This window comes from Hemitrygon akajei, chromosome 1, assembly GCF_048418815.1.
Source record: "Hemitrygon akajei chromosome 1, sHemAka1.3, whole genome shotgun sequence".
Classification (NCBI taxonomy): Eukaryota; Metazoa; Chordata; class Chondrichthyes; order Myliobatiformes; family Dasyatidae; genus Hemitrygon; species Hemitrygon akajei.
This window is the reverse complement of record NC_133124.1, coordinates 109,670,804-109,688,273: the sequence shown is the minus strand read 5'-3', so window position 1 is coordinate 109,688,273 and position 17,470 is coordinate 109,670,804. Positions and strand designations below refer to the sequence as shown.

The following is a 17,470-nucleotide window of genomic DNA, read 5'->3' as shown; positions in this document are numbered from 1 at the left end:
GGCCCAGATGGCGTCCCGGGCGAGTTCTCCGGGCCTGTGCAAGCGAGCTAGCTGGAGTGTTTGCTGACATCTTCAACTGCTCCCTGCTTCAGTCTAAGATCCCCTCGTGGTTTAAGAAGGCAACGATAATCCTGGTGCCTGTTGGGCTCAAATTCTGCCCTGTGTTCGTTTTGGAAGAGAGACAACCAACACCGGATTGTAGAGAAGCGTAGTTTTATTGCAGAATCGTAACTGGCACAGCGAGTACACAAGCATCGCCGGAGAAGGCGCGTTCTGCCTTCCCCTTACATTCTGCTCTTATTTATACCCCTTTTCCCCAGACCAACCCCTCACTACACATATTTGGTAATATTGGATACTTGTGTCCTCCTTATTGGCCCGATGCCATTCGCTCACGAGTCTCCTGTTTTTTGTTTACTGAATCGCGTGACACTAGCAGTTTCGGTGCAGCGGAATCCTCAGTTTCGCTCCCTCCCTCCCTTGTACTCCTGTCTCCTAATATCATGCGAGCCACTCCTGACCTGTAGTGGCAGTCTCGAATTAACTCTAACATTAACCCTAACATGCCGCAGAAAAGCAAGGTGGCATGTCTGAATGACTATCGACCTGTGGCTCTGACATCAATTGCTATGAAGTGCTTTGAGCGATTGATTATGGCACACATCAACCATAACCTACCGGTCAACCTCAACGCTTTGCAATTCGCCTACCAGAGCAACAGGTCAACAGCAGATGCCATCTCTCTGGCACTACATTCCTCCTTAGAACACCTGGAGAATAAAGATGCATATGTAAGGCTCCTTTTCATTGACTACAGCTCTGTCTTTAATACCATCATTCCAAATAAACTGATTCCTAAGCTCTGGAACCTAGGTCTTAGCACTCAGATCTGCAGCTGGATCTTCAACTTCCTCACAGACAGGACCCAGGCTGTAAAAATAGGGGACAAGCTCTCCTCTACAATCACTGAGCACTGGTGCCCCACAAGGCTGTGTACTCAGTCCCCTGCTGTACTCACTGCACATCCATGATTGTGTAGCCAGGTTTCCATGGAACTCAATATAAAAATTTGCTGATGACACCACAATTGTAGGCCGTATCTTGGGTAATGATGAGTCTGAATACAGAGAGGAAATTAAGAACCTGGTGGCATGGTGCGAAGACAATAACCTATCCCTCAATGTCAGCAAGACAAAGGAATTGGTTGTTGACTTCAGAAGGAGTAGCGGACCACACAACCCCATCTACATTGGTGGTGCGCAGGTGGAACAGGTCAAAACCTTTAAGTTCCTCGGGGTGAATATTGCTTCCTGAGAAAGCTGAAGAAATTTGGCCTGTCCCCTAAAACCTTCACTAATTTTGATAGGTGCACCGTAGAAAGCATTCTTCTAGGGTGCATCACAACCTGGTATGGAAGTTGTCCTGTCCAAGACCGGAAGAAGCTGCAGAAGATCGTGAACATAGCCCAGCGCATCACACAAACCAGTCTTCCATCCTTGGACTCACTTTACACTGCATGCTGTCAGAGCAGTGCTGCCAGGATAATCAAGGACACGATCCACCCAGCCATCACAGTTTTTGTCCCACTTCCCTCTGGGAGAAGATTCAGGAGCTTGAAGATTCGTACGGCCAGATTTGGGAACAGCTTCTTTCCAACTGTGATAAGACTGCTGAACGGATCCTGACCTGGATCTGGGCCGTACCTTCCAAATATCCGGACCTGACTTGCATTTCCTTACTTTCCCTTTTCTATTTTCTAATTATGATTTATAATTTAAATTTTTATTATATTTACTTCGATTTGTACTTCAGGAGTGCGAAGCGCAGAATCAAATATTGCTGTGATGATTGTACGCTCTAGTATCAATTGTTTGGTGACAATAAAAGTAAAGTAATTTCCTGAAATTAAAGGGAACTTGAATATGGATGCTTTTGCAAAGCTGCATAGAAATGTAGTAGTATACAAGAGATTCTGCGGGTGCTGGAATTCCAAAATAACCCACGCCTCATCCTGGAGGAACTCTGCAGGTCAGGAAGCATATTTGGAGAGGAATAAACAGTTTCGGGCCAAGAAACTTCATCAGGACTGGAAAGGAAGGGAGAGGGAACCAGAATGAGAAGGTGGGGGAAGGTGATATGTGAAGCCAGGTGAGGGGGAAGATGGGTGGGAGGGTGGGGTAGTGGGATAAAGTGAGAAGCTGGGGGGGGGGGGGGGTGATAGGTAGAAAAGGTAAAAGGCTAAAGAAAAATGAGTCAGATAGGAGAGGAGTGTGGATCATGGGAGAAAGGGAAGGAGGAGGGGCACCCAGAGGGAGGTGAGAAAAAGTGGGGTAAGAGGGGATCTTAAATTGGGAATGGAAAAAAGGCAGAAGGAGAATCGGGAAGAAATTACCAGAAGTTTGAAAAAATTGATGTTCATCCCGTCAGGTTGGAGGCTACCCAGACAGAATATGAAGTGTTGCTCCTCCAACCTGAGAGTAGAGGAGGCCATGGACTGACATGTCAGAATGGAAGTTGGAAGTAGAACTAACATGGGTGGCTACGGGGTAACCTGGCCTGTTGCGGATGGAGTGAAGGTATATTTAAGTTTCATTGAGTTCCTAATTTCTTCACATATTATTTAGCAGTCTTATCTGTTATGATTTAATCATGTGACACATTGTTATATTCCACATGTGAGATATCTAATGAGTAGTGTAAAACTGCATAAAAGAAGATGATTTAAGACATTCTTATCTAAGCTACTTCTTCCTGTGTGACCAATGTACCCACTGTAAATTCGCTTTTCACAGATGCCAGAGTTCCAGAAGAAAACAGTCCATATTCGGAATCCTGAAAAGGTAGAGGAAATTATATGTGGTCTCATTAAAGGAGGAGCATCAAAACTTCAGGTAAGCAATTTATCTACCAGCTAAGATTAAGGAGTTACAGAGCAGAGTTAGAAATGGGTTTTCCTTTGAGCAGAGAAGAATTTAATAGAACAGATCAAAATAGTGTGGGTTTTTGATACAATAAATTGGGGAAAGTGACTCCACTGGCAGAAGGATTGGTAGGTCCTTCGTTTGAAGTATCAGGTATTTATATTTCATATTTTAAAATCAAACCGAAGTTTAACAGCTATAATCTGACTATATTTTCAGTCTTCATCACCCAGGCTTTCGTGTAGTGTGTTAGGAATTTTGATTGTTAAATTTTGAGATACTGTATTCAGTGTCATGGTAACTTGAGTAACATAGAATATCTAGAATGTCCATGCCCCAGGTCTGACTGTATCTGCAGAACAAGGAAGAGGGTCAATGACCTTGCCAGATCTGATATATAGTGGCATGCAAATGTTTGGGCACCCCTGGTCAAAATTTCTGTTACTGTGAATAGTTAAGTGAGTAGAAGATGAACTGATCTCCAAAAGTCATAAGGTTAAAGGTGGATCATTCTTTTTAACACTTTAAGCAAGATTAGTGTATTATTTTTGTTTTGTACAATTTTAGAGTGGAAAAAAAGGAAAGGAGCACCATGCAAAAGTTTGGGCACCCCAAGAGATTTGAGCTCTCAGATAACTTTTACCAAGGTCTCAGACCTTAATTAGCTTGTTAGGGCTATGGCTTGTTCACAGTCATCATTAGGAAAGGCCAGGTGACGCAAATTTCAAAGCTTTATAAATACCCTGACTCCTCAAACCTAGTCCCAACAATCAGCAGCCATAGGCTCCTCTAAGCAGCTGCCTAGCACTCTGAAAATTAAAATAAATGATGCCCACAAAGCAGGAGAAGGCTATAAGAAGATAGCAAAGCGTGTTCAGGTAGCTGTTTCCTCAGTTCGTAATGTTATTAAGAAATGGCAGTTAACAGGAATGGTGGAGGTCAAAGTTGAGGTCTGGAAGACCAGGAAACCTGCTTGTAGGATTGCTAGAAAGGCAAATCAAAACCCCCGTTTGATTGCAAAAGACCTTCAGGAAGATTTAACAGACTCTGGAGTGGTGGTGCACTGTTCTACTGTGCAGCGACATCTGCACAAATACGACCTTCATGGAAGACTCATTAGAAGAAAACCTTTCCTGCGTCCTCACCACAAAATTCAGTGTCAGAAGTTTGCAAAGCAACATCTAAACGAGCCTAATGCATTTTGTAAACAAGTCCCGTGGACTGATGAAGTTAAGTAGAACCTTTTGTCTACAATGAGCAAAGGTATGTTTGGAGAAAAAAGGGTGCAGAATTTCATGAAAAGAACACCTCTCCAACTGTTATGCATGGAGGTGGATCGATCATGCTTTGGGCTTGTGGTGCAGCCAGTGGCACGGGGAACATTTCACTGGTAGAGGGAAGAATGAATTCAATTAAATATCAGCAAATTCTGGAAGCAAACATCACACCGTCTGTAAAAAAGCTGAAGATGAAAGAGGATGGCTTCTACAATTGGATAATGATCCTAAACACACCTCAAAATCCACAATAGACTACCTCAAGAGGCACAAGCTGAAGGTTTTGCCATGGCCCTCACAGTCCCCCGACCTAAATGTCATCGAAAATCTGTGGATAGACCTCAAATGAGCAGTGCATGCAAGACGGCCCAAGAATCGCACAGCACTAAAAGTCTTTTGCAAGGAAGAATGGGTGAAAATACCCCAAACAAGAATTGAAAGATCCTTAACTGGCTACAGAAAACGTTTACAAGCTGTGATACTTGCCAAAGGGGGTGTTACTAAGTACTGACCATGCAGGGTGCCCAAACTTTTGCTTCAGGCCCTTTTCCTTTTTTGTTACTTTGAAACTGTAAAAGATGGAAATTAAAAAAAGTAATCTTGCTTAAAATATTAAAGAAATGTGTCATCTTTCACTTTATGCCTTTTGGAAATCAGATCACCTTTTACTCGCTTAGCTATTCACAGTGACAGAAATTTTGAGCAGGGGTGCCCAAATTTTTGCATGACACTGTAAGGTACTTTCTGTAATTTAGGACTCAAATGATTAAGCCCTGATGAAGGATCTTGGCCTGAAACGTCAGCTGCTTACTCTTCCATGGATGCTGCCTGGCCTGCTAAGTTCCTCCAGCATTTTGTGTGTGTTGCTTCTGTAATTCTTGTTAGCTTGGTGTATTTTTGTTATGCTTTATGCCCATTTGTATGAACAATATAACATGTGATGTAATTATTTTTTTAATAATTTTGAGCAGATAATCACGGATTTTGATATGACGCTGAGCAAGTTTTTACATAACGGAAAAAGATGTTCAACCTGTCACAGTAGGTATTTTTGTATATTAGTCACATTGGTGGAAAACGCCTGCAACCATAGATTCTAGAGCCGTCAACTTATTGATGCCAACTTTTTACTGAATGGCGGTATTCATTCATCATCCAGAAATTTGTTGATTCATTTTCAAAATCTGTTTCCTGATACTGTTGTATCACGGTTCTCAAATCTTGTCAATGTTGTGTGGTAAATGCCATACATCGTAACTATTTGTTGAAACTCTTAATCAGTTTTATTTTATTTTCATATTTCTTTAGAACTTAAGAGGAGGCCATTAGGCCCATTGAGTCTGTACCAACTCCCAAAGAAACCCTACCAGTCATATTCCCCCACTCACTTACAATAATCTCTTTTTTCTCATGTGCCTGATTACTCCCAGCAATTCTCCTACCACCCCCTTCCACTAGAGGAAAATTCCAGTAGTCAATTAATCCACCAGCATTTCTTTGGGATATGGGAGGGAGAACAGATTACAATCACAGGAACTGCAGAGTTTCAAAGGTCAGGATTAAACCCAGGTCACTGGAGCTGGGTAATAGGAGCCATAGCTGTTAAATCACTACATAACACATGCTGACGTGCAGTAATTTACTTTGTATTATGAAGTGTATTGAGTTTTACCTCATTTTAAACTTTTCAGATTAATGGTTATTTTTTCCATCTGTCTGAAAACTTCAATATCCACCTATGCAGATGTGTCCCTGAATGGATAGAATGTTTTTCATCAATACGCAGGTATAGACAATGATGACATTGCTGGGGATACTTATCAACCTTCCTCCAGCTTTATGTCATTTGATCACTGCTATTTTGCATCATTGGCCAAGGAGAGGGCTGAGCACATCATCACACAGCCTCTCTGTGACCACTGCTCTCAGATATATGGATTTTTGTACATTGATATTAAAGATACTGGTAACCTGTGATCACATGACAGCTGGGCATTTTGACCTTATAAAACAAGATTATTTTGCCATACAACTAATAGTTGGTAAAGGCACAGTAGTACAGCTGCAACTCTTATCAACTTGAGTACATTCCTGACCTTTATTGGTGTCTGACTGGAGTTTACCCAGGTCCTACAGTGTCCTCCCATGTCACAAAGACATGGAGGCTGGTAGCAGTAAACTGCCTCTATGTAGACTGATGGTAGAATCCTCCAGATTGTACCACTCACCAACTCACTAAGGGCTGATGACAAAAATGTGGACAGAATGGCTTATAGAGAAAATTAGTGAGCAAAGGAGATGACACTTGTGAGCCAAATGTTCTAAGGAAATTATTATTTGAATTATGCAATTAATTTTTGCTACATACTGCTAAACAATAATATTTCTTCTTTATCATTTTCAAAATTTTGACAGATGTCATTGACAACTGCAAGTTAATCTCAGAGGAATGTAGGAAGAAGGTACTCCTTTCAACCAAAAACATCATTTTCTTTTCCATTGGGTTTATTTTTCAAATGTTATTTATGTTTTTTTCATTTTTGCAGTTGCTGCAGATTAGAAACAAATACTATCCAATTGAAGTTGATCCCGGCATTAGCACTGAGGAAAAATACCCTTTCATGGTGGAATGGTAAGTGCTCAGTTTTCATTCTGTATGAGTTGAATCTGAGAATGTGGTTATATTTTCAACTAATACTAATCCTGATAAATGCCCATCCTGATAAATGATGACTCTGGATAAGAACAAACTACACAAAACAGTACCTCTGCGTGGCATTTTCTGTCATTTACTTTTGGCAGTTGGGTAATGCTGGTAAGATTACAGTCATGGTTTTCACCTTGATTTGTCAGTCTTATTCTAAAGATGTGGTGGTCTTTACTGATAGTGAATGACCAGCCAGGATACGTTGGAGTATTACTAGTTCATGGAATTTTACAAAGATAACCTCACCTCAACCTTAATCCGAGCTACAAATTTTTACCAACATCTTAAGTAACCACACCTTGTATGACCATGCAGTTTGGGTCTAAGTAGAGATGTCAGTCGAAAGTTGTACTTCACATATTATAATATAGTTGTCTGTATTATCAATCTCTTTGATTTCTTTTCCTTGTAAAAAGCTAAGATTTATTGGAAGTAAATTCTGCTTTATGTATTTCTCTTCAGTTGTCCCATCTTACTCTAGCTAGCAGATTTTTGGTCAGTGTTTCTGTACAGTGTTTCTAAACTTAACAGGATACTATCTTGGGAATGTCTGATTATCTCCTCCTTGCCCCAGGCAATGATCAGTAGCAACCTGCTGCCTTTGGGGGATGGGGGTTCCCTTTGGGAGGATTGGAATCCAAATCTGATCACTGTATTCATGACCCAGTAATAACAATGGATATACAATTAAATCATTGAAGGAATATGTGTGTTTTGTTTGAATCCCGTTTTGAGCAGGTAGTATTGAATTGAATGATCTTTATTGTCATTATACATAGGTACAATGAAACTCTGTTTGGCTTCCTCTCAGTCAATTAAATAAAGCAGTAGATAAAAACAAGGCAGTAGTAGAAAAACAGTATTAAATAGATAAATAGCAGAAAATAAGTTGTAGCAGCACCAGAATATCACAGTAATGCACAAAGTGCCGTTAAATGCAAGTATTTGAGTCCTTGTGTGTGTGCATGTGTGTACTCACAGTTTCAGTCATTGTTCTGTGGGAGTGGTGTGATGGAGGCCACAGCTCTGGGGTAGAAGCTGTTCCTCAGTCTGTTTTCTAAGTACTGGAAAGCTCAGCACTTATTGGTTTACTGGACATTTTGAAGAGCTGATAAGAGTTGGCCATATTTGTGTGTATGGATTCACTGGCAAATCAGACTAAGTTTAGTAGGACAAGTACAGTGCCCCACAAGTTAATATTAATTCAGTTCCATGTGTTGAGTTTCTTATGCTCATTTTCAGTGAGAGCTCCATTTAATAACTGGATTGGAAACCAGTGTTTGTATGTTGAACTTATTGGCCACACAAGGTGTATATAATCTTTAATATCCTCAACATCAAAGATTGTATCAGTTTTTTAATGTATGAAAAGAAGATTGCAATAATATTTAAATTAATTTTTGAATACTAATCTATGTTATGAGCCAACTAAATAAATATCGAGGTTCATTATTTACACTTTTATGTGGAAAAGAGTATCCTTATAAAAAGGCAGAAGTAATTCCTCCCTTGAGTTTTCTGGTTTTTATGTATTTCTGGTAACGACCATCTGACTGAAAATTTTCTGTGTATAGGTGGACAAAAGCTCACACCTTATTGGTTGAACAAGCAATTCAGAAAGAGAAACTGGCTGCGGTGGTGAGAGAATCGGATGTGATTCTGAGGTACTTGCGGGGGGGTGGTTTGGATTAAGTACAGGGTATACTCTGTGATTTTCATAGAGGTAAATAACAGGACTTGTTCAACAACACACACAAATAGCTGGAGAAACTCAGCAGACCAGGCAGCATCTATGGAAAAAAGTACAGTCGACATTTCGGACTGAGACCCTTCATCAAGACTAAAGAAAAACGGATGAGTAATTTAAAAGGTGGGAGGAGGGGAGAGAGAAACACAAGGTGATAGGTGAAACCGGGAGGGGGGGGGGGTGGAGGTGAAGTAAATAGCTGGGAAGTTGATTGGTGAAAGAGATACAGGGCTGGAGAAGGGGCAGTCTAATGGGAGAGGACAGAAGGCCATGGAAGAAAGAAAAGGGGGGAGTGGCACCAGAGGGAGACGATGGGCAGGCAAGGAGGGAAAAGGAGATGGGGAATGGTGAAGGATAGGCGAAAGGGTATTACCTGAAGTTCGAGAAATCGATGTTCATGCCATCAGGATGAAGCTACCCAGATGGAATAAAGGTGTTGCTCCTCCAACCTGAGTGTGGCCTCATCACGACAGTAGAAGAGGCCATGGATTGACAATTTAGAATGGGAATAGTAAGTAGAATTAAAATGGGTGGCCACTGAGAGGTTCCATTTCTTGTGGTGGACAGAGCACGGGTGCTTGGCATAGTGGTCTCCCAATCTACGTCGGGTCTAACCGGGAGCACCAGACACAGTATATGACCCCCAACAGACTCTAAGGTGAAGTGTTACCTCACCTGGAAGGACTGTTTGGGGCGCTAAATGGTAGTGAGGGAGGAGGTATAGGGGCAGGTGTAGCACCTGTTCTGCTTGCAATGATAAGTGCCAGGAGGAAGATCAGTGGGGAGGGGCGAATGGACAAGGGAGTCGATTAGGGAGCGATCCCTGTGGAAAGTAGAAAGTGGGGGGGGGGGGGGGGAGGGAAAGATGTGCTTGGGATGGGATCCCATTGGAGATGGCGGAAGTTCCGGAGAATTATGTGCTGGACGAGGAGGCTGCTGGGGTGGTAGGTGAGGGCAAGAGGAACCCTATCCCTGGTAGGGTAGCAGGAGAATGTGAATGAAATTGAAGAAATGTGGTTGGGGGCAGCATTGATGATGGAGGAAGGGAAGCCCCTTTGGAAAAGGATAACATCTCCAGCATTTTGTGTGTGTTGCTTGGATTTCCAGCATTTGCAGCTTTTCTCCTGTTTGTGATAATTTGAATTAAACTTGGTTTGAGATCTATAATGTAAAAAGTATTGTGGTTTTGCAGGGATGGTTATGAGTTGTTCTTCGACAAACTGAATGAACACAACATTCCAGTGTTCATTTTTTCAGCCGGTATTGGTGATGTGCTGGAAGAGGTGATTTCTCAGGGCGGGGTCTTCCACTCCAATGTGAAAGTAGTCTCCAACTTCATGGATTTTGATGAGAAGGTATGTTGTTGACCTTGAGATTTCATTGACACAACTCTCATGTTGAAGGAGGAGCTGGGTTTCTAGAAAACAGTGTATCACAATTTCCCATAACATGTGGCCACATAATTTATGCATGCATTAAGAAATACAAGTTGAAAAAAAAGTATTTTCATTTTTTCCTGTAAATTTCGTAATACTAGTACTTGCCCTGCCCCAAACTTGTGGACAAATTTCATTTAAAAGAATTGTCATAACACCAGAGTCTCCTGTGTTGGCAAATTAATAATTTAGGAAAACTAGATGTTTGAATCTGATCAACTGAATTACAATATTAATTGACCATGGTATCTTCTAGTTGGTAACAGCATGGATATTTTGCTACATATGAGGTCATGATAAGTGAAATTTTTGATGTCACCTGCAAGAGAACCACTTAATGGGGGTAACCACAGTAACTTATCATTTATGTTTCAGGGAGTCCTGAAAGGCTTTAAAGGTGAACTCATCCATGTTTATAATAAACATGATGGAGCCTTGAGGAGCTCTGAGTACTTCAACAAACTAAAGGACAATTGTAACATCATTCTTCTGGGAGATTCGTTGGGTGACTTGAATATGGCAGATGGCGTTCAAAATATTGAGAGTATACTCAAGATTGGATTCTTGAATGATAAGGTAATAAAATTTTTGATGTTGTTAGGATTGAAGAGATCTGTAGAATTTTACCATGTATGTGCCTTTTGCATTAATTAAGCAACCCAAGCAGCTGGTATCAGTGAAATGCCATTGAGCCACTGATTCTAATGTCTGATGTGGCAATTTTAGACATAATTTCATTACCATTTAAGTTGTGTGCTTTGAGCAAGGTGGACTAACACTAAAAATATTCAGAAGCCATTTTCTTTGGGAGATATGATCATTGTAAAGCAAATTGCCAAGTACTACTTCTTTAGATTGTTATCTGTTCCCGTTTATGTCACATGGTAATTTAGTAGCACCTGAATGACTCTAAACTAAACTCTTTTTCAACATGCATAGGTGGAAGAAAGTTTAGAAAAGTACATGGACTCCTATGATATTGTACTGGTGGGCGACGAAACATTGGATCTAGTCAACGCTATCCTTCAGAAGATTCTGTGAATGGAGGACTGAAGTTTCCAGGGAGCTCAAAGCTGAAATACTCTTATAACTTTTTGTTTCATTGCTAAAACTATTTATTGAAAGTGCCCCTGTTCTTTAACACCCTGAACTGAACAATGTTTGTATTTTTAAAATCTCAACATGGCAAATGAATGTGTCCTCCAATGAATGAAGAGAATTTTAGCATTTCTTTAGTCAGTTAGCCACTCATGGAATCGGGTCAGTATAAGCCTGCTTCAGAGATTTAGACTACCTCCAGGCTTCTTGGTATATATTCTTCTCTAGCATTTGAAAAAGATTACATTAATGGGTATTGTGTGCTTGGCTTATTGAACTCCAAATTGACCAGGTGTAACTATCACAAATTGTTCTGTCTGTACGATGAGTATTAGACTTTTAATTGTTTTCAAAACATTTTGTAGTTGTAGATAATTCTGAGGATACTTTGTTTATTTGGCCAGACCGGTTTATTATTTTTAAACAAATTAAACTAGTGAAAAGTACTACTGATCGAGTTTCTTCATGTTGTTATTGGACTCCCGTAAATTCCAGCACTCTATCATATTTCTACTTTTCATCCAAGCTTCTTTTGGAGCTGACGAACTCCTTGCTTCGTGTGATGAGGCCAAAACTACATTTTAATTAGCAGGTGATGTGCATGTGTGTTTGAAAGCAATGGGACAAGAATGATGCTAACAAGAGCGAATACAGTGGTGCTAGAAAGTTTGTGAATCCTTTAGAATTGTCTCTATTTCTACATAAATATGATCTAAAATGTGATTAGATCTTCACATAAGTCCTAAAAGTAGATAAAGAAAACCCGATTAAACAAATAACACAAAAACATTATCCTTATTTATTTGAGAAAAATGATTCAATATTACATGTATTTGTTGGAAAAAGTATGTGAACCTTTGCTTTCACTAACTGGTGTTGACCCCCTTGTACAGCAATAACTTTAACCAAACATTTCCTGTCACTGTTGATCAGTTCTGCACATCGGTTGGAGGAATTTTAGACCATTCCTCCTTATAAATCTGCTTCAACTCTGGGATGTTGGTGGGCTTCCTTGCATGAACTGCTTGCTTCGGGTCCTTTCACAACATTTCTGTTGGATTGAGGTCAGGACTTTGACTCAGATATTCCAAAATGTGAAATTTCTTCTGCTTTAACCATGCTTTGCTAGACTGACTTGTGTGTTCAGGGTCATTGTCTTTGTTGCTTGATCCACTTTCTCTTGAGCTTCAGTTCACAGATGGATACCCTGACATTTTCCTGTAGAATTTGCTGGTACAATTCAGAATTCATAGTTCCATCAATGATGGCAAGGTGTCCTGGTCCTGAGGCAGCAAAGTAGGACCTAACCATGACACTGCCACCACCATATTTCACAGGTGGGATGAGGTTCTTATACTGGAATGCAGTGTTTGCCTTTTTGCCAAACATAACGCTTTTCAATTTAAGCCAAAAAGTTTGATTTTGGACTCCTTCATCCACAGAACATTTTTCCAACAGCCTTCTGGCTTATCCACATAGTATTTAGCAAACTTTAGACAGGCAACAAAGTTCTTCTTGGAGAGTAGTGGTTTTCTTCTTGCAGTCTTGCCAATCACACCATTGTTCAGTGTTTGCCTGATGGTAGACTCATGAACACTGACATTAGCCAATGCAAGAAAGGCCTGTAGCTCCTTAGATGTTACCCTGAGGTTCTTTGTGACCTCCTGGAATATTACACGCCTTACTTTTGGAGTGATTTTTGTTGGTTGGTCACTTCTAGGGAAAGTAACAACGGTGTTGAATTTCCTCCATTTGTACACCATCTGTCTGACTGTGGACTGGTGGCACCCAAGCTCTTTAGAAATGGTTTTGTATCCTTTTCCAGCGTGGTGAGCATCAAGAATTTTTTTCCTCAGGCCTTCAGAAATCTCCTTTAATTGAGGCATGGCACACTTCCAGAAACCTGCGTGGTGAAGATCAAACTTCGAATAGTAAATACCCAGGTGTATGTACTTAAAGTAGGGCAGGGTCTCCCACATTCGCAACTCATTGTCATCCTATTGACTGAAACACTTGACTCTAATTTCCCCTTTAAATGAACTGATAATCGTAGAGGTTCACATACTTCTTCCAACAAATACATGTAATATTGGATCAAATTTCTCAATATATCATGCCATTACAGTGTCACCAGCAGCAAAGTGGGCAGTACTTTTGGCCATGGACCAAGAAGTACAGGTGTCACAATTAGCAAAGCTACTGCTATGCCACCCTAGAAACCCAGGTTCAATCCTGACCTAGGGTGCTGTCTGTGCGGTGTTTCCTCATTCTCCCTGTGACTGCATGGTTTCTTTTGCTCTGAAGTTTCCTCCTGTGTCCCAAGATATACATACTGGTTGGTTAATTGGCCACGTAAATTGACTCCAGTATAGTTGGATCTGGGGAAAGTTGATGAGAACATCTGGAACAGAAGTGATGGTGCAGGCAGATATGTTTAAGAGGTATATGGTTCTCCAGATCTCAAAGCAAAACTGAATGAGCCATTATCACTAGAGGAAATATCCTCAGCTATTTCTGTACTGCAGTCTGGTAAATCTCCTGGACCTGATGGGTTCTCTGCAGAATTCCATAAATCATTCTCCTCACTGCTTTCGCTTCAACTAATTTTAGTTTTATCCGACACATTTAAACATGGTAAATCGCCAGCATCACTTAATGAGGCATGTATTATTCTTTTAGCGAAAAGAGGCAAAGATCCAACTGAGTGTTCTTCATACAGGCTGATTTCTTTGCTAAAAGTTGATGTAAAAATTTTGGCTAAAGTTTTGGCCCACAGATTGGAGAACATTCTACCCGTAATTATTTTTGAAGACAAAACTTGGTTTTATTAAAATTCGTCTCCCTTTTTTTAATATATGGCATCTATTTAATATCTTATACTCACCTTCAGCTGGGATTCCTGAATGTGTCATTTCGCTAGACGTGGAGAAAACGTTTGATCGTGTGGAGTGGAATTATCTTGTTGCGCTTTTAGAAAAATTTGATTTTGGACAAAGTTTTATTACGTGGATTAAATTGTTATATTCACACCCCACTGCTTCTGTCTTGACCAACTCTCAGCAATCCCAACCTTCCAACCTTAAATGTGGCACCCGGCAAGGGTCCCTTTTAAGTCCCTTACTCTTTGATCTGGCCAAAGAGCCATTGGCGATTGCATTTCGTAGCTGTGCTGAGTTGATGGGGATTTGGTGGGGGGGTGTTGAGCACAAGGTCTCTCCTTATGCTGATGATCTTTTACTTATATCACATCTGACTACCTCCTTATCCCCAATGTTTTCACTCCTTAACAAATTTAGCCAGCTTTCCGGATACAAACTTAATTTACATAAGAGCGAACTCTTTTCAATAAACAGAGAAGCACAAATATTAGAATTTCATACCCCCCCCTTTTAAAGTAGTAAATAATCAATTTACTTACCGTGGCATTACAAGGAACAAGGAATTTTAAGTGTCTTTTTGGAGAAAATTTCACTAATCTTTTAAATCATACAAAACAGAGTCTAGTACAGTGGCCACCCCAACCCCTGTCTGTGATAGGTTGAATTAATGTTGTTAAAATGTATATCCTTCCTAAATTTTTATACTTATTTCAATCTTTACCAATTTCTATTTCTGAAGCTTTTTCTGACTTGTTAGATTCTATTATTTCATCCTATCTATGGAAGGGCAAATGTCCCAGACTAAATAAAGCTCACCTTCAAAAACCTAAAAGGATAGGTGGTATGGCCTCGTCTATTACTGGGCAGCCAACATACGTTGTCTTATCTTTTGGTCTTCCTTTTATAATCAGTCTGACTGCCCAATATGGGTGGCAATGGAGTTGAACTCTAATAAGAATTTTTCCATCTCTGCACTTCCTTGCCATCTGCCTAAATCAATTGTTAATCCTGTCATCAGACACACTCTGAGAATATGGGCTCAGTTCAGAAAATATAATGGGCTTCAGGGTTTCTCTCTCTCTAGTCCTATTCTACATAATCATCTTTTTCAGTTTTCTATGCAGGATTTAACATTTCAAGACTGGCACAGAAAGGGCATTAGGTGTTTTGAAGATCTTTTCATAGACAATCGCTTTGCAACTTTTGAACAATTCTCCCTTAATAAAGTTAACAAAAGCTGGATCCTGTAACAATCCAGGATTCAGTCTCCACTGTGACATTTTCAAAAATCTATCCGAAAGCTTAAGAGTTAACTTTAAAGGCGTGTGATCTGAGAACGCTATGATGTCATACACACAATCAACAACGGAGTTTAACAGACGTGTATCTAAAAAAAAGTAATCAATTCGAGAATACTTGTGATGAACGTGTGAGAAAAAAGAGAAATCTTTATCATTGGGGTGTTTATATCTCCAAATATTGATGAGGCCATATTCTAATAAAAAAGAGTTAATACAAGTTGTTGCTTTATTAGGAAGCGACGGATTGGTTGATGACCTGTCAATCGCCGGATTTAAATAACAAAGTCACCACCCATGATCAGCTTATATTCATTTGAGATTCGGTAACTCAGAGAAAAGTTTCTTAAAAAAATCAGAATTATCTACATTAGGTGCGTATACACACACCAGAGCTACTTTTTGCTCGCATAATAAACCAGTAACAATTAAATATCTTCCAATCGAATCAGTAGTAGTATTAAAGTGTACAAAAGGGATTTTGGGGCTAAGAAATATAGAAACGCCTCTTATTTTACTATCCGACAGCGAGTGGAACAGAGGTCCTTTCCAGAAACGGAAAAACCTGTCCTCATCCTGTTTTCATATATAATTTTCTTGCGCAAAAATAATATCTGCATTGTGTTTTTAATTTCTTTAAAATCTTTTTACACTTAATGGGGTGATTGACACCGTTCCAATTCCAAGATATTATATTGATTTTATTAACATCCATGTTTAAAATTGAATTTAATATTATATAAAAGAAATGTTATGCAAGTTCAGATTAAACCTAAAGGTGCGGGTACAACCAGAAGGAGTGACGCATTTACGAAAGAGAAATCCATCAAAAGAACTGCCCAATCAAGAAAAAAACCTACTCTAATAGACCCCTCCCCCCTCCCGCCTCCCAAAAGATAAGAATTAAGGAACCGATAGGCTGGTCTCATGCTAACTAATAACTCTTAACCCTGTTCTCCATCTTGCAGCTCCGTATATTAAAATAAAGCAAAGATCTCACGGAAAATAGCCATAATAAAAGACACAAGCAAAATTCAACTACTATAATGTTATGTCTAACAGTAATAAAAACATTATCAATGATTCTATATTTTTTGAATTTAACACAACTGAAGCAATGTCAAATCTGGTTATATGGGACACGTTGAAATCTTTTCTTAGGGGACAGATAATCTCATTCAGCAGCCTTGAGAAAGAAAACTACAGTGGAATTGTCAGTGCTTATCAATAAAATTAAACAGATAGATAAAGCATATTCAGTTAAACCTACTGAAGGCCTATATAAAGAAAAGGTCGAACTTCAATCACAGTATGATTTGCTTCTGACCTTTCCCATTGAACAGCAAATTTTTAAATCTGGAAGTTTATTTTATATACATGGGGAATAATCTGCTAAGATTTTAGTGGGTCAGTTAAAGGCTGAGATGGTCAAAAGACAGATTTTAAAAATTCGTCGACCAGATAGAACAGAAACTTTAGATCCTTATGAAATTAGTAAGATATTTATGGACTTCTATTCTACTCTTTATAAATCTGAATTCTCTGATAGCACTATTATTATGAATAGATTTTTGCAAAGGTTAAACACCTCAAATTTCAATTCAAGATGTTGATATGTTAGATGCACCTATTAAACAAGAGGAGATAGCCAAGGCTATATCCTCTATGCAATTAGGTAAAGCTCAGGGACCTGATGTTTATATGGTAGAATTTTACAAGACTTTTCATGAAATGCTTATACCACATCTTCATCAAACTTTAACCGATTCTACATCCTCTGGGAACCTTCCTAAAGCTTTTTATGAGGCACTAATTTCATTGATTCCAAAAAAAGGAAAAGACCCACTGGATTGTGTATCCTATAGACCTATTTCTTTATTGAATGTAGATTTTAAAATCCTCTCTAAGATTCTAGCAAATAGGCTTGAGAATATCTTGCCTAATGTTATCTCAAACGATCAAACAGGATTTATAAAAAAAGGTACTCACATTTTAATATTCGAAGGTTGTTAAATATCATTTATTCTCCCTCAGCCAAAGAATCTGAATGTATTGTATCTTTGAATGCAGAGAAAACCTTTGATAGGGTGGAGTGGCCTTATCTATT

The 17,470-nt window shown here is 39.5% G+C and overlaps 1 protein-coding gene across 4 annotated transcripts in view; it reads left to right on the top strand.

Annotated features, from left to right (window-relative positions):
- Nucleotides 1–11,632, top strand: part of nt5c3a (5'-nucleotidase, cytosolic IIIA) — a 42,163-nt gene extending 30,531 nt beyond the window's left edge. For 3 of the 4 annotated variants that reach the window (XM_073049771.1, XM_073049763.1, XM_073049788.1), the window contains 8 exons: nucleotides 2,793–2,891; nucleotides 5,170–5,239; nucleotides 6,614–6,660; nucleotides 6,745–6,830; nucleotides 8,480–8,569; nucleotides 9,845–10,007; nucleotides 10,464–10,664; nucleotides 11,028–11,632. In XM_073049771.1, the coding sequence (XP_072905872.1) occupies nucleotides 2,793–2,891; nucleotides 5,170–5,239; nucleotides 6,614–6,660; nucleotides 6,745–6,830; nucleotides 8,480–8,569; nucleotides 9,845–10,007; nucleotides 10,464–10,664; nucleotides 11,028–11,129 (858 nt within the window). In that variant the 3' untranslated portion in view covers nucleotides 11,130–11,632. Of the gene's footprint in view, nucleotides 1–2,555; nucleotides 2,577–2,792; nucleotides 2,892–5,169; nucleotides 5,240–6,613; nucleotides 6,661–6,744; nucleotides 6,831–8,479; nucleotides 8,570–9,844; nucleotides 10,008–10,463; nucleotides 10,665–11,027 lie in introns of those variants that run through there. The other variant, XM_073049781.1, reaches the window with a different exon arrangement.
- The last annotated feature ends 5,838 nt before the right edge of the window (nucleotides 11,633–17,470 follow it).